Raw genomic sequence first — 18,449 nt, 5'->3', positions numbered from 1 at the left:
ATAACGAACACCCTATTGTGCACCTTGCACAGCACATCATGAAAAGCCACATTTTCTATTTACGAAAAAATAGCATAGATTCCGCAGTTTTGATCAAATTCAATAAAAAAATACGCCAAATTGTGCCTAAATGTATATTCTTTCAGAATATAACCTTACTTTATTTTTTTGTTTCTTTTATTTTGCAAAAAAAATTGGGTAAAGTTGAAAAAATTGGGAAAAAAATCACTTTTACAAGATTTGTGGGATAAAAACCTACACTTAATTTGTTTAAACAATAGACTTCTATACATCATTCAAAAGGTCTGGAAATCCTCTTTCCAAAAACATATAACATATTGAGAGTAGTTAAAAAAATGACTGAAATATTGATAGATTACATCGTAAGGTCTGTAAAAATGGTTTTTTGTAAATAAAAAAAAAATGGAGGGTTGCAAAAATATAACAAAAATATTTTTATACATTATTCGACCATACGAACAGCCTACACTAAGTTATTTCTCGGGTGTATTTTTTTTTTTTTATTTTGTCGCACAGTGTTATTAACGAATTTTTAAAAAAATGTTACATGAGAGTAACGCTGGGTCCGAAAGGGTTAACTACTTGCTGTTTAACCATCACAAATTATTTTCAAACTGCTTAGAGTACTGACTTTCATATAACTCACATCTATTCGATTATACCGTTGAAAACTAATTATAGAAACAAAGTTGTGTGATAAAGTATATTCCTTTTCTTATAGGCTATTTAGCCCAGGGAAATTAGTAATAATTAAATCGCATTTTTCGCGGGACAAAATTTTTTTCATGGAATGTGTTCGGGGGGTTGTCCTTATCATAAAAGTCAATTTGTTGGAATAATTGGAGGTTGGGAACAGCCGCCATCTTGGAAAAGAGATTGGTATCGTTTTTATTAAATAATTTACATTATTTCAAATTATAAATATAAAAACTGATGCTCTGTCATTTTTTCTAAATCTGAACACCCCAATCTTGAGGAAGTGACCAATAGAACTCAAGATATAAGCCGTTTATGCGATTATGTTTTAGAGACTTTTGTGTTAAAATTTTTGTTTGTTTATTTGAAATTGAAAACCCCGATATCGTTAAAAAAAAAAGCTCATATCTTGAGTTTTACTAGCCGTATCGCCAAGATTGAGGTGTCCAAATTTAGGAAAAATGACAAAGCATCAGTTTTTATATTTATAATTTGAAATAATGTAAAATTTAGCTCATTCCCATTAACTGGAAAACTTACGTTATTTATCCCCCCGAAAACCGTATAAAGCCCAAGGTAAGTGTTGTCAGACCTTTGAATTCGATATTAAGACGAGCATGGGTACAAAACTGCGTACTTATATTTTGGTTATACTTCTAATCCCAAAATTTGCTAGGTTTAATAGCAAAAAACTTGCTTTTTTATCACTTTTGACTAGTTCATAGAGAATTTTGAAGTTAGATTACTTCTACAATATGATGGTTACAATAACGATTGTGGGCTCATTTTATAGATGATTATATTTTATATATATATTATTATAGATGATATATATATATATATATTATATATATATATATATATTATATATATTATATATATATATATATCTACACATGTACACGCGTCTGAAGTTATACTTCTCATTCAGGATATGTAAATGAATTTCATTTGATATTTTTAACTTCTATTATTATAAATTAATTAATCCACAATTCGTTTTTTTACATTTTTATCAAGTGAACAATAAATTAATTCTTTCATCCTCCTTGCGTCCATGTAGTTTTCAATTTATTTTGTGAAATTAACTCATGTTGTGCGGTTCAGAACGTACGGTATATGGTTAACGAAAGTAATGTAATGTTTTTCATTAATAATTCGGAAAATTTTAATTGTGTCTATGTTTTTCGGGGAAATGTATACAAATTTGAGTTTCTGTCGTAAAAGTGAATATTGTAAAGAAGTTTGTTGTTCGTTTATAAATATAAAAGGTATTTACTAACTTAAAATCCCGGTGGTGAAATTTTTATTTTTTAAGTGTGTGTTATAAATAAATTTCAAATACAGTTTTATTTATTATTCATTAATCTATAATGGATAAGGAAATTCGTTTCATTGGTGTACCTATGCAAACAATTTTAGAACGTAAGTTACCAACAATTAAAGAAGTTATGAGTGTGTTTTTCTATCAATTGAAAGTTTTAAAGTTTTCAATTAAACAAAGTGCTAAAATATCTGTTGAACAAGTTATTGAATTGTGGAAAAAAAATCAGATTCCAACTACTAAAGCTCAAAATGCAATCAAAAAGCTTATCCGTTATCATTCTCTTTGGTTGAAATTGCAAAAAAGCTTCAAAAAAAAACATCATTACAAAACCTACATGAAAAGAAATTTCAAACTCAACTTGAGGCATTATTTGACATTATAAATAAAAAGTGTTTTAAAGACCTTGATGACAACATTAAAAAATTGTACTTAAATCAAAAGTATTCTACACGAAAAGAAGTTCTTTCTAATGCATCTAACTTATCTATCAATGTGATGGAATTAGACGAAAGCAGTAAGTGTACATTAAAATTACAAAATTTTTGTTGTTTATCCTTAATTATTTGAAATCGAGATAAAAAAAAGTTCTCTTTATCTTCTTTAATAAAAAATATTCTTTTTCTAGATTTGAATAAACCGTCCTTCAGTCATGCAATTGATCCAAGTGAAGACTCTGAATCATCCTCTACATTTACATTAAGTGAAGTTTATAATTTAGGATATGACCTAGAGTATGAACCAGAACCTGAATCTGAACCTGAAATACCAACAAAACGATCAAAAATAAATGTACTAACACCTGCAGTCATTTCTGCACTCGACAGAGCTAATGTCAGCAGTAGAAATGCAATGTTCATAATTCCTCCAATCCTTTTAGCTGTTGGTATTAATATTGAAGACATAACGCTTAGTTACAGAACAATTCAACGTACTCGTATGCTCTTACGAAAGGACATTGCGCAAGGTTTAAAGGACAACTTTAAAACACACGACAAATATGTTGTGCATTGGGACGGAAAAATGCTAAATGACATTTCTGGATCAAGGTTCGTGGATCGGTTACCAGTTCTTTTAACTGCATTTGGTACCGAACAGCTACTTGGAGTCCCAAAAATTAATACTGGAACGGCAGAAAATCAAGTAGCAGCCATCTTATCGACACTTGCCGAATGGGGTATTGTTCCCTATATTAAGGCGATGTGTTTTGATACAACGGCTGTTAATACAGGTAACAAATAAATGATTTTTTAATTTAAAAAATAATCAATTGTTATCGCTCTATTTTAATTATTTTCTGAACATTTTGTAATCAGCATATTATTTAATATTAGCCGTTTTTTATTATCACGGCTTTTATTTAAAAGTCTTTAATCGTTTAGAAATTAAATTTAATTCTGTAACAATTTTCCCAAAATATTAAACTTAAGGGATAAATCATCTATTTTTCTATATATGTAGGAATTCACAATGGTACATGTAAAGAAATTGAAAAAACTATCGGAAAAGATTTAATTTGGTTACCATGTCGCCACCACATATTTGAGATTATATTGAAAAGTGCATTCGAAGTATATTGGCCAGTGTCATCCGGGCCCAACGTATCAATGTTTGGAAGATTTAAAAAATCATGGGACCAAATAGATAAATCTCGTTATAAATCTGGTATTGAAGATACTGTTGTTTCTGACATTGTTTCGAATAAGAAAAATGAATTATCTAGATTTATTACACAACGCTTACAGGTATAATTAAACTGGTATTTTAAGAACGATTTTCGTTTCGTTCTAACGAATGTCTAATTTTTTATGTTAGTTACTGCAACCTCGAGATGACTATAAAGAATTGTTGGAATTGTCGTTAATTTTCCTTGGAGAAATGCCTCGAGACAAAGTTTCTTTCAAACGTCCTGGTGCAGTTCATCATGCAAGGTGGATGGCAAAGGCAATTTATAGTATAAAAATGTTCATATTCAGAGATGAACTACAACTTTCAAAGAAGGATTTTCATGGTCTTCAGCAATTTTGTGTTTTTATAGTTGTATTGTATTTAAAAGCCTGGTTTTCATCAACTTCTGCTACTACTGCTGCTAATCATGATTTACAATTTTTAAAAGCATTAATTGATTACAAACGAACCAATCCTTTGATTTCTTCAGCTACTTGTGAAAAAATGATTTTGCATTTATGGTACTTAAGTGATGAACTTGCCATTTTATCATTATTTGATGAAACTGTTCCATGTGATATAAAAAAAAATATTGTTGAAGCTGTTAAGACTAGTGAAGGTCAAGATTCCAAAAGTAGAAGATTTCTAATTGATAAAAATAATTTGAATTCATTTACGCAAAAAAAAATTTATGACTTTGTTTCTAAGAAATCTTTGAATCTGTTTAAAACCTTTGATCTTCCTTACGATTTTCTTGATATAGACATTGAGTTATGGCCTACTAATGAAAGTTATAACGAAAATAAAGAATACTTTGAACAATTGAAAGTTGTTAATGATGCAGCTGAGCGAGCAGTCGCATTAGTAACTGAATATAATCAATGCTTGACAAAAAATGAAGAGCAATTTCAATTTTTATTGCAAATTGTAAAAGAACATCGACAAAAATACCGGAACTGCAATAAAGAAAATTATTTACAGTATAAGTGTAAGAATATTTTATAAATGCTTTAAATTTTATAACTTACTTGATAATTAAATAAATAAACTTTCTAATAACCAATTAAAAAACAGAAATGTATTTTTTTTTACCATTTAATGAAATGTTGACTCTAAGTCAGAAATGAACAATTTTTTTTAGGTATTAGTTAACATGCTAACGACTTAAAAACAAACTTCAAAAACAGTTTAAAACATTTATCTTTTCATAAAAAGTCAAACTCCATAAAACTCATAGACTCAATTAAAATTTTCCGAATTATTAATGAAAAACTGGTAAAATTTGCGTGCATTGGAGTTTGAAGACGAATATCTTTACAACGCTTAGTTTAATCGACAAATGACCCAAGATCATTTTTGTAGAGCAGTTAATTTCCTACAAAAAAAGTAATGGCGCAGTTCTAAAAAAATTTTTTTTTACGAGTTACAAAATTCCTAAGGAAAACCGATATTTTCCATAAAATAGTCAAAATTCAGGATTTAATAACTTTTGAACGGTGATGTTTGGGAAAAAAATTTTAAAGACCTTTTTTGTAGAGCGTTCAATTTCCTATAAGAATATAAGAAAAAAAATTTTTTAATACCAGCTGATCGAGAGATAAAAATTTTCATTTCTGATACTAGGGAAAAAAAAGAAATATTAAAAGCGGAGGACCTTCCTATCAAAATAAAAAGCTCATATTTGGTGAGTATATTCTATAGGGGTCTAGGAATCGAGATATCGAAGTACCAATTCAAAAAAAAAAAAAAATTTTTTTTTGACCCACCCTAATATATATATATATATATATATATATATTATATATATATATATTATATATATTATATATATATATATTATATATATATTATAGATGATTATAAGTAGTATAATTCATTCTTGAATAATTATCCAGAAAAATCAAAAGTTTGTCAGATATATGAAAAAATGTCATTTTGCCCCAACCTTGCGACGCAAACCCGCACTTTAACCAACTACATATAAAATTTTATTTAACCAACTCACGGAATTGTTTTGTATATCATTTTTAGATAATTTTATTGTTAATAAGTCTTACCTTTGTTATTTTTTGCTTAAATGAATAACGATGGAGCTATTCAATAAAAACGATACCAATCTCTTTTCCAAGATGGCGGCTGCTCCCAACCTCCAATCATCCCAACAAATTGACTTTTATGATAAGGACAACTCCCCGAACACATTCCATGAAAAAAATTTTGTCCCGCGAAAAATGCGATTTCATGCCCATATTTTGACTAATTTTCCTGAGCTAATTGATTATGTCGAAAAAAACATGGCAATAAGGAACTAAGACGTTCACTGGTTTTTATTGCAGGAATCGTTCAATGGGTTATAAGAGAAGATAAAACTGCGGAGTGCTATTAACTGAGAGGCTGGAAACTGAAGATAGGGGTGCAAGAGCCCCCCTTTTTGGTTTTTTCAATATACCTCGTAAACCTAGCAAAATATTGATATATTGCACATAAAACGTTTTGTAGAGAATTAAATTTCCTATTGGAATAATGTTTTTTAAAAATTGAAAAAAAAAAATTTCCCTACGAAAATAGTCGAAACAATCACAAAAAAAAAATATCAAAAAAATCGATTTTTGAAGTGAAAACTTCTTTAGTATCGTAGTGATTTGAAACAAGATGAAACGAAAACGCGACACGACTTCAACTTGTTATAGCTTTTTTGTTTGAATAGATAGATGAATGAAATTTGTACTGTAGATAGGTAATTAAATAAATTATAATTGTACAAAATTTCAATTAATTTCATATTCAAAATTCGGAGATAACGGTAAAAAGATGTTCTTTTCCAACACACGTTATATCTTTTGATCTAGTGCACATACAAATTTGATTTAACTTTAATACGCATGCTGATAACATAACTTTTTATTTGATATATCACACATAACGTTACGTGCTCTACAAGTTACACAATCTTAAATTGAAAAAAAATTAAAAATACCCCAAAACACCAGTGGAGATCTGTTGGCGATGACCAGCTACCAGTGTAGGAAGTACCGTAATCTCAGTCTGGAAATTCAACATGGTTGACTTTAAAAAATTCTAACTTCTCTTGTAGACATCTTTGAAATAAGATTTATACATCATTATACAAGGTGAAACAATAAGCTTTCACATAGTATAAAATTTTTTATAGGTTGTCAAACAAAAAAATTGATTTAATAGCATGAGAACATAAAAATAAATGTTTTTTTTGCTTTTTGGATGAAATTTCATCGAGTTTAAAAAATTCTAGCTCTTTTTGTAGATGTCTCATACACCTGATCGATACATATTATTATTATTATTTAGACAATAAGCTTTCAGGTGGTGTACAATTTTGTATAGGTTGTTAGGGAAAAATGCATTTACTAGCGTGAGAAGACAAAAATACTTGTTTTTTTCGCTTTTTTTTATGGAAATTGATCGAGTTCAAAAAATTGTAGCTCTTTGACAATAATATATAATAATATATTTTGAGCTTAGACAATAAGATAATATAAAATTTATATAGGTTGTCATATAAAAAAACATGGATTTGAAGGTGATAGAATAATAATAGGTAGATTTTTTCTATTTTTTTTTTTGCAAGTTTTTTTAAGGTTTCACTTGTACCACGTGTGAATTGCACACATGATTTTTTTTTGAGTTTTTTTTTTTGCTTTTTTAGTTGTATATTTTTTTTGGGTTGAGATAGACATAAACATTGCTCTAAAGAAAAAAAAAGATTAAATTTCCTTCAAAATGCTGTACTTACTAAATTTTTTCATTGAAAATTAACCGAAGTATGGCCATTTTAATCTATCTTTTTTTCGCAATTTTAGTTTTACTCAAGTAAAACAGAAACATTTAAGGGGAAAGTACGATAACTTAAGCACCAAGAACTGATTATGAGATTTTGTAGAGGTGTTAAATACAATCATTGTTTACTATGAAAGGGGGCTCTATGTCCATTCGTTTTGGTGGGAGGGGCAATTTTCTTAAAAAAATACTTAAAATAAAAAAAAATTATTAAAAAACAAAGGCAACACTTACAGTTTTGATTGAAACTTTTTTCAAAAGCTAGAATTATAAACTTAATATTAATTTTAAAATGAAGTTATTTTAATCAATTGTTTTTGAAATAAACGAGTGATTCCGATAAAGAAAGTATTTTGTCTATATTTCAATTTTCTCAAAAAGTAGAAGGCATAGGAACATTATAGTTTTCATGATTTGATAAGAAATCAATTAAGGCAGTTTACTTTGTAGGTCAATTTCGAATTGAAGTCCACAGTTTTTTGTGAAAATTGTACTCAATGTGCTTTTTAAACTTTTTTTTCTCAAGTTTTTACTTTGAAATCGGGTATTTGCGTGAGCAAAGAATTTTTCTGGGTGAAAAACGCAAAATAGACACCATTTTAAAAATTAAAATTAAATAGGTATAGTCATGCATGAAAAAATATTTTTTTTTATTGGAACCTATAAACAAAATAACAAAAAAAAAAAAAAAAATACAAGAAATAAATTGATATTGTCAAGGTTTCCCTTCATTCACAACGAAATTATACATATTGACATGTTCAATTGCGTTTATAAGTATGTTAGGTCTAAGAAATAAAAAAAAAAAATATATTTGTGGATTTCCCGCCAGGCTATACAAAAAAGACACCAAAAACCTATGATTTTTCCAGATTTTTTGTTTCAAAAACTCATACATTTTTTTTGTATTATAAAAAAAAAATACAGTTATGTTAATGCATTTTTAGGCTTTGAAAAACAGTTTATTTTGTTTCTATAGCTTTTGAACTTTAAAAGTTATACGAAATCTAGCATTGATGTTTTTTGCAAATTTGCCTTTTTTTCGGGGTTTGGTAATATTTTTTTTCATACAAACAATACTAAATTTCAAAAAAACAAAGATGTCCTGAGATGTAGGGGTTTGTTGTTATGTAAAAAAAAATATGCACAAATAAAAAAATAACATTTGATGAATTTCCCAGAGGTCCTTAAGAACACATATCTAAATTTGACGATTTTTCATAGTTTTTACTGATTTTGACAACTACAAAATTTTTGTTTTTTTTTTTTATTCTTAATCCAAAATCGTTTATTTCAATTAAATATTCTCAAAAATATAGATTCTGCAGAGCTTTGCGCAAAGTCCTATCCTAATCATTTTTTGGCCCGGAAACATACCCTTCAGCTTTGGTCACATTCTTTTAAATTCATTGACTAAAAGGTTTCTTAGATCTTGCCAATTTTTGAATGCATTTGTTTTGTAGAATGATTTTGCCGTGCCTGACAGTAGCCATCTGCAATAGAGAAATTTGCTTCTGTCATCCAGACCTAGAATTTCAGAACATTCTTCAAATTGCTCAATCCAACGCTGTACAGGTAAGTTGTCATCCCCACTAAATGCTGGTATCAAGCCCTTAATGTCTCTGAAACAGGCTGTTTTGGATTTTGAAGTTGTTGGCGTCTCCTCCAATTGAAGTTCACGAAGTTGTCGTTTCAGTTTTGCGATATCTTCTTTCTTTTTGCAAATCCTTTGAAGTTTTATCAGCTCTTCGTCTAGAGCTTCCTCATCGGTATGCTGCTCCTGCTCGACATCATCAGACTCTGGGGTTGGTGAATGAGTGCCAACGTCATAGATAATTTTTTGCAGATCATGCTCAGTGAAGCCTTCAACTCCTTCCAACACACGGCACTTGAGTTCAGCTTTGGAACCCTTTGTTTCCATTTGCAAAGAAGTTAATACTGCTTTTAGAACAACCACCGTTGCGGAATTCAAGAAACTATTCCACTCTTCAAACATTTTAATGATTTGATTTTTCTTTTAAGCAAAACTTTTATTTAATCAAACAAAAAAACTTTAGCACGCGGTATACATAGATATACTCGTATCCCACTTCTGAAATATTGTGGGGGATTTTCTTTAAACAAATGAAATTAATCGCAAACAACAACTTCTTTTCTCGATGGTTCTTTATTGAGTGTCAAATAAATATTCTTAAAACTAACATTTCTTGTACTTGAGAATTTAGAATAGCGGGATTCGCTATTTACCACTAGAAGAGTGGGGATGGGGAAGATCATTCGATTTTGGTTGACCAATACTGATGTAGTTATATTTCTTTCATTAGTATATAAAGTAAATGGAGTACGTTATTACAGTAGAAGCAGTAAAACGTGTACGGTTGTGATTAAATAATTCTACATTCCATAGAATTAGAATGGTTTGTTTTTGCAGAAAAATTCAAGTCTAAGTATATGTATATGATCGGCAAAATCTGTTGATTCGTTTCAAAGAAAGCCAGCTATAAAAAGATTATATGATTTTATGGAACGAACTAGTTTCAAAATATTTTTTATTTCAAAAGTACGATTGAATTTGTGAAGGTAAGCACAAAAATATAAATTAAAATAATTGAAGAAGTTTTTGTATACTATATTATGAATTAATAAAATACGTGCCTGATTGTTTATTATCGCAATTAAAAATGGGGTTTTGGAAATTTCTCGAAAGTAATTTTTACTAAATTGAACGCACAGACAAATAGGCACTTCCTTATACCATCACGTAAGTGTGATAATGGTTCTGGAAAATCCCATTTTTTTACTTTTTCATTTTTTATAGGAATTTTGATTAAATCATCATTAAATATGAAAGCAAAACTTTACCCTATAACCTCTTGTTTATAAAATAATTTTAAAAAATCTGTCATAGGATTTAAGTTGGCGACTATTTAACATAAGTACATACATATATTATCAATTTTTTATTTTTAGTGAAGATAATGGGAAATATGTATTTCTTTCGTTTAAAATACAATACATTTGGAAACAAAAAAAAAAAAAAACTTAGAGATTGAAATGAGTAGGGTAAGCGGGGGTACATTTGACACCGGGGAACTTTTGACTTTCCGTTTTTCGGTATGATCGGGCCCTTAACCCTTAACTATAGTGGTGGGTCCAGGGGACCCACATCAACTTTTAAAAAGTTAATAAAAACCGTTGAAAATGAATTTTCTCTTTTTTTTTTTTATTTTTTTATTTTTTTTTAAATTGTTATCTTTTGATGCTTAAAAACAAAATTTATAAAAAAATTCAATTTTGTATTTTATTTTATCATTTCAAAACACCACAAATTTTCACCACTATAGTTAAGGGTTAATAAAGAATAGTTTGGATGAAGAAAGAAGCTTAGTTTGATTTAAAGAAATTTTGTGAAATTTCGCAGTCTTTCATTAATTTTTCGCGGAGTGCCACGTGTTTTCGTGTTTTCTGTATTTCTGATCTAATTTTTGACCACCGGTATGTAAGCGATTTTTGAAATTAATAAAAAAGTTTTTTTTTTTAATGGTGAATCAATATTTTGATAGCACTATGCTCAAAGTTTAGTAAATTAAAACCAGCTTTAAAAAAAAAATAGTATTAGTTATTGAAAAAAAAAAAAGAAAAACAGTTATGAGGCTCCTTCGGGGCACCTTTGACTTTTGCAATGTGAGCACAGTTTTACGTTGATTTTCGGGAAATATATATTAAATAAATTATTTAAAAATAAATCGACATCGATTAATTTTGAATAAGATTTAAATATTTAATTTTTTGGAATATTTTATGGTTTTTTGTTATTTGATTTATATATTTCTTAATTTTTCAATTCAATTTAGTTTATTGAACTTGTTATTTACAATTGACTTAAAATTAACTTATTTCTAAGATACATTGGTTGATATAAAATTTTGTTGGCACAGAATGGGCCTAACCTTATACAATGACTAAGTTATAAAATATAAATAAATATTATACATGGATAAACTTAATTTTAAAAGTCTGCTGACTAGGTTGTCCTCGGGGTGTTCAGACCCGGATGTCCAGTTGTGGGGTTGGTTGAGTTGGGTTGGTTTGATTGGCGTTTAGCCACGATAGTATGCCGACTGGGTGTCGGCGTAAAAGTTAACTGCTTCTTCGTTGTCCATTGAAATTATGTGCTCATCCAGTATATCCAAAGCACAAAGGTACCTAGGTTCCGGATGTCGTTGTTGGGCTATCATTCTTCATTCTATTTCTTAATATTGTTTAGTAGATTGTTTAAAACCAAAAATTTATTTTTTTTTTTATTCAAACAATAGACGAGTAAGATCCGGTGATAGTTTTGAAAATATAATGCACACGATGTGGGGTTTAATCGACCATTTAAAGTCAAATGTGGCCCCGGTCCTGGGGCACTTTTGACAAAATGACTTTTTTTAGAAAACATTATTTTTTTAAATGTTGAAATTTTGTAAAACAAAAAAATTTACTGTTAGTATAATTTTGAATAATTTTTAATAAATCGAATATAAAATAAAACATTGGAAAACATTAACAGTTTTCGAAAATATAGACCTTTAAAAACTAAATGTCAAATGTACCCCCTTCTCCCCTATTGCTAATCTGCATTTTTAGAAAAGACACCAACATGATTAAATAGAAAAACCCAATGAATTTCAAAGCTTACTATCAAAATAGAAATAGGCCACTCTTCCTCAAGACCAAAAACATTGGTTCAAGTGAAAAATTTGCTGATTTTTTCCTTACGCATATAAATTATAATGAACATGATTTTTAATCAGTTATCATATAGCCCATTAGCTTTGTAGAAAAATTATGCCTAAAAAAAAAAAACATCTTGGATTTAACTAGTTCAAGTGAATAATCAATAATTCGGCCATTTTTAATTATATTATATTCAACAATTTTTCAATAATAGCCCTGTTTTATTTTCCTTGTGATCCAAATCAGATCATTGTATTTATTACCATTACAATAACATAGCAGCAAAGTCCTGCTTTTGTTGTAAAGCAAATAAATACAATGATATCTTATTTTTCGACTTAGGTCTTAAAAATATTTTTTATCACAAAGAGCACTTATTTGATCCTTTCGTATTTCATTATAACAATTTTATTTATTTGCAATGCAGTCATTCTTTTTATCTGCCAAAATCACAAAATTAAAAAAAAGTACATCGTCGTCGCGTCGATTTAATGTCTAAAATTGTTTTTTTTTTTTTTTTGTCACAAAAAAACACATCGTTGTTTTAGAAATTATGTTTTAGTGTACCAATATTGTATTAGGCCATTCTAAAATATTGTTTTTTTTTATTTGAGGAGTGACTTCTGAAAAAGTTATCCCCTTTTAAAAATTCAGTTTTCAATGTATTTTTTCAAGCAGGTCTGCTCACGACACTCTAACGCCAAGTCCAAGTTAAACAGGAAGGTGATCCAATAAATTGGTCTCGAAAAACCGTTGATAATTGAGAATATTGTTGAAAATAGTATGAAACATTTTAATTTAGGGTTTATTTTTTTGTTATTTTCTGGGAAATGACAAAAAAGTGTTTTTATCACATTTATGCAAGACTAAAAAATAAATGTTGGGCTCACAAAATAACAATTATTTTATAGGTAATTTAGATTTATACCTAACTTAATTGTTTTTGTGAACCAACATTTCTTCTTCTGAATATCGTCGTCTTTAAGCTTGTTAGAATGGCTGAACTAGAAGTTTTAATAAACAAACGAGTTTTAGATTTTTACCTAAGGGGCGTGTTACACACCAATTTTTAAGTATTATTTTATCCAAATATATAGCTTTCAAGAACCTAACCGTAAATCGTGAAATTTAACAATTGACTTTAAGAACATAGGTATCGAGATTTTCTACGAAAGAGGCGTGGTATCCACCTGCCCAGCCCAACAGAATGTCTTAAACAGCTCCCTTATATTGGTTTGTGATGAATAATTATCAATAAAGTGATGTGAACATGCTGATCAATGTGAGTAGATGTTAAAATCTTCATAGAAGAATTGGATCTAAAAGTCTACCTTATGATACCCAAGGCACTATTTTTTTACTTGAGATATAGGTAGGTACTACATATATGCATATCAATTTATGCATTCGTACAAAAAAAAAAAAAAAACAAATGTTGAGATAACATTTTTCCATGATATTACGATGGTAGAGAATGTCAAAAAAGTGGTTCCCGGAAGTCCGTCTGTCTGTTTGTCTGTATAAGGAGCTACAGCCTAAACGGGTGGACCGATTGACTTCAAACTTGGTATCTAGCATTTTTTGGAGACTCTCCAGAGTTGTTTTTGGAATTAATTTTTCTGGACCAAAAATAACGGTACCTGTCATATACCGATTTTAGAAAAGTTGAAATTGCTCAAAAACGGCTTAAATGATTTTGTTTAAAAAATTCAAATGTAAGTTTTAAGACAAGGTCTATTTTCTTATGAAAAACTTTTTTTTTTGAAAATCATTATTAACGGTAGGAACCTGTTATAGAACGGCTTTTTTTAAATCCGATATTCTCCGAAACGGCTTATTTGATTTCAACGAAACTTTTTGTGAAGAAACATTTATATAACTCAAATATAAGCCAAAAATAAAATTTCGAAAAAAATAATTTTTGGATTTTTACAAAAATTTTGAAAATTTTTTTTTGAAATTTTGTTTTTAGATGTTGATTAATGACTTCTACAAAATGGCATACCAATTTTATTTAAAAACTTTTTTTCCAAAAAATTATTTATAAAAAATTAGTTTTTTTTTTTTAAACGGCTCTGACGATTTTGAAATTTTTTTTTTCCTAAAAATGCATCTTAATATATCAATCAAAGCTGCATATTTATTTTGGAGGGAAATTTGATTTCAGATTTTGTTTTATTTAAAAAAAAAAATATTGCAAAAACTGTTAAAGCATTATATGTATATATAATAATCACAATCACAGTGGCAAAATTTGGCATTAACGTCTCATGATATTATTTGTCATTGTCAGCGATAATTTGATCTCAAAAGATTCACTCATGTCCGAAAACTTAGGACGTTAATTTTGATACCATTGCTTTAAATATCTGTACCATAATTTAGAACTAACAAATGTGACGCACGGACTTCCTCAACAGAATAGACAAAGTTACTGGACTTTTGTTAAATTAATAAGTACCTATATTGTATATATGTACATACATATAAAACACTTAAAAAATCAGTTTATAAACAAAATGATTGAACTAAAATAGATTTTAAATAGAAAGCTTACTTATTAATGACGATTTATAAAGTTTACGCCATCTTATTAAGGGCAGGTCTACCCGAGCAGCCAACTCAAATCTCATGTAAATGAAATTGAATGTATTAGTGCACTTCTCTTTACCATGATTTCACAGCTTTAAAGCTGAAACACAATCACGCTTTGCCGTCGATTTTGACAACTGCGAAAAGTTCAACTATAGGAAATCTGTGTATCCTCACACAATGACGCTTTTCTTACGTACGCTTTTTTTGACAAACGTAAGGAAACGTAAGAAAGCGAGCAAAAGTTCAACCAGACTGAACTTTTGCTCGCTTTCTGACATTTAACAGACATAGTTACAGTCACCCACATTATTATTGCGCCAAATGTGAATAAAAAAAAAATAAATTATTGCAAAACTATGTGTGTTTTTTAATTTCTCTATATAGATTTTGCACAAAAAAACGACATCGAGATATTTTAAATCAAAAAAATTTACGTATTAAAAACAAAAAAAATTTAATGATGTTTTAGACTGAGTTTTATTGTTAAAAACAATATATTTTGATTGGTTTTGTTTCTATAACTAAGGATTAAAGGATTTTTCTCTCAAAGTGAAGCAAAAAAACTATGCAATAGCTTAAAAAAAAACAAAAAACAAAGTGGAAAGCCACACAAGAAGATAGAGAAAAGAAATACCTCTCTATGCACAGGAATACGACCGACGCAAAAAACCAGACGCCAAGGGAGTAGAGATGGGTAGTTCCGGAGCCAAATAGTTCCTGGAGCTAGTTCCTCACTCGGACACAGTTCCACTAATTCCAAAAAATGAATTTTAACATGTCCATCGTTCCGACTATGTAGCCACAAATACAAAACAAGAGGAACGAGAAACAAAGTGAAAGGGAACATGTTTCTGTTCCTTAATTTAGTTAAATGTCTTTTGTTGTTATTGAATTTTTTTTTACGGAGTATGAGTAAAATCTGTTTGTATAGTTCCTTCAAGTTGCCATTCGCACGAAAATTTTTTCAGTTACTTCGTTTTTAAGGCAATTTCAATCCAAGTTGAATCCAGGTACACGCTCAGATCCGAATCGGGGAGCTGAATCGAAAACATGCATATATACCTATTTCCAAACTTATTGTATATATATGTTATCTATTTTCTTTTGCCCTTTGTGTTTTGGTTAGATTTTTCTATTTTTATGTCAATATATTGAATAGAAAACTGAATACTGATCGATTCCTCGATCTAGTATAATCATAGAACTGGATTCAATCCGATCTTTAAATCGGACTTATAAACGGGCTACATTTAAGATTTAGTTTGAATTTTTATTTTTTGTTTTCATGAATACCCCAAATTTAATGTTTTTTTACCATGGACTTGTACTACCTTCAAAAATAATGGTAAATCTTGATAGTTCCTGGGATATGTTTCCAGGAACTAGTTCCGACCGAAAAAAGAACCGTTCCTTGTTCGTTCCGGCTTTGGAACTATTTAACGCATCTCTACAAGGGAGATACATTTTTGTTGTTTCATTCGTGGGATGTGTAAAAAAAAATGCTAGGCAGGCAGACGCAGAACAGTGATTTTTTTTTATCTTATCCTTTACAATGTTACTTTTAATTTTTGTATCAAATTTTGTACATTGTATTAATTTTGTTTTGAAATAACGATTTTCAAATTTTTTTTCTCCAAAAATTCCTTGTTTGTTGTACAAGAATTGAAATGGCATACTTTGTTTTGAGGTCAAAGTCTGAACAATAATCTATTATGACTTTAAGTGGACTGTATATCTAATAAATTTGTAATAATTATAAATAAATAAAACACAAGTGAATATTTTGAATAGGACTAGACCTTTGTATATAAAATCTATAGTACTATCATGAAAAAAAACAGCGCCACCAAAAAAGTAAGCGAGCGAACGAACTAAAAACTATGTCAAATTTCAAACAGAAATGTATATCTCATCTCCTTACTCTCATTATTGAATTCGATCTAAGCGCCCTAGCGACCACTCAGGTAGCGAACAAACTAAAAAATTTCACTTCATGATAGTACTATAGATTTTATATACAAAGGACTAGACGTCCTGTTTATTGCGATTTGCGAGATCTTGATGTGACTGAGGAGAAGAGAGGAAGGGAAGAAAAAGTAAACACAAACGAGACACGATCGTTGGTTGGCGTTGTTGGTTGGCATGCCATGCGTGTGTGTTGGTAGGCTTCTTCTTCAAATAGGCACAGATTATTTAACAAAGTCATTTAAAGAGTTTTTTTTGTAACTTTAAACCAAATTATATACATATTATTTTTATTTTTTAAGTTTTTGTTTTTAGTACTTTCGTAAAAATTCTTTTATGAATTGTTAAAAAGCTTTAATGCTGAAACACAATCACGCTTTAGGGCGTCGCTTCGTTGCGTTACGTTGAGAAATCCTCAAAGCGCGCTTCTGTCACTTTGACTTTGAACAGCTGATTGCAACATAAAATCTGCTGTCAAATAAAAAAAACACAGTCACTCACAAAATTATTGGGCCAAGTCTTTATCTTGATTTAATTGTGGAAAAATGAAAAGGATATTAATGTGTTTAAAAAATGCATAGAAATTTGTTTATTCTTTAATCCTATAGTTATAAAAACAAAACCAATCAAAATATATTGTTTTTAACAATAAAACTCAGTCTAAAACATCATTAAATTTTTTTTGTTTTTAATACGTAAATTGTTTTGATTTAAAATATCTCGATGTCGTTTTGTTGTGCAAAATCTATATAGAGAAATTAAAAAACACACATAGTTTTGCAATAATTTTTTTTTTTTTTATTCACATTTGGCGCAATAATAATGTGGGTGACTGTAACTATGTCTGTTAAATGTCAGAAAGCGAGCAAAAGTTCAGTCTGGTTGAACTTTTGCTCGCTTTCTTACGTTTCCTTACGTTTGTCAAAAAAAGCGTACGTAAGAAAAGCGTCATTGTGTGAGGATACACAGATTTCCTATAGTTGAACTTTTCGCAGTTGTCAAAATCGACGGCAAAGCGTGATTGTGTTTCAGCTATAATATTCCATTCAAGTTTTAATATAAGAGCAAATACGTAAGACTTACTTAATTTATTATTGAATTCCGTTGACAGCTTAAGATTTAACAATTTAAAACCCGACTGTTCATACAGCTTTTAAAGAAAAAACTGTAAACTACTAATCCAGTCAAATAAGGGTTTAACCTCGGAATGAATGTTAGTAGAAATTTTTTTTGCTCAATATCTTCCTTTTGCCATTATATAACATATCTCAAAAGTCTAGAAAAATCTCATGTCCGCTTGTCGAGATTTCAAGGTCAAATCGCGAAATGGAGATTTTCAAAATTAGCAAAAATAGGCTATGGTATCATATACACATATGATACATGATTTCAAGGTATTTTTTAATGCTGATTCCAAATCTAAAATCAAGGCAATCTGACGTCTCTGGAAAAAGTTATACCTATTTTTCATCTGTCAACTCATATTATTATAACAGTTGCAAACTTACTGCCGAAAAACCCTTAAAAGTTATGGTAGATGAACCAAATTTTGCATGAAGATTTTAGAATCCATCATTATTAAAAATCAAAACAATCCATTACAAATAATATATATACCTACGAAATAATGGTATTTTTTGAT

General features: G+C 29.1%; 1 protein-coding gene across 1 annotated transcript; it reads left to right on the top strand.

The window, feature by feature from the left end:
• The first annotated feature begins 1,889 nt into the window (after positions 1–1,889).
• On the top strand, positions 1,890–5,471 carry LOC129916397 (uncharacterized). The gene is made up of 3 exons (XM_055996301.1): positions 1,890–3,272; positions 3,503–3,786; positions 3,857–5,471. Exons 1-3 carry the CDS (start codon positions 2,894–2,896, stop codon positions 4,712–4,714), a joined length of 1,521 nt encoding a protein of 506 aa, XP_055852276.1. The 5' UTR covers positions 1,890–2,893; the 3' UTR covers positions 4,715–5,471.
• The last annotated feature ends 12,978 nt before the right edge of the window (positions 5,472–18,449 follow it).

This window comes from Episyrphus balteatus, chromosome 3, assembly GCF_945859705.1.
Source record: "Episyrphus balteatus chromosome 3, idEpiBalt1.1, whole genome shotgun sequence".
Lineage (NCBI taxonomy): Eukaryota > Metazoa > Arthropoda > Insecta > Diptera > Syrphidae > Episyrphus > Episyrphus balteatus.
This window is presented reverse-complemented; position numbering and strand designations above follow the sequence as displayed.

Coding starts and splice junctions, on each gene's coding strand:
- LOC129916397 (XM_055996301.1), top strand. CDS start 2,894: ATGTTCATAATTCCTCCAATCCTTTTAGCTGTTGGTATTAATATTGAA. Junction 3,273..3,502: donor TACAACGGCTGTTAATACAG/GTAACAAATAAA, acceptor CTATATATGTAG/GAATTCACAATGGTACATGT. Junction 3,787..3,856: donor TTATTACACAACGCTTACAG/GTATAATTAAAC, acceptor TTTTTATGTTAG/TTACTGCAACCTCGAGATGA.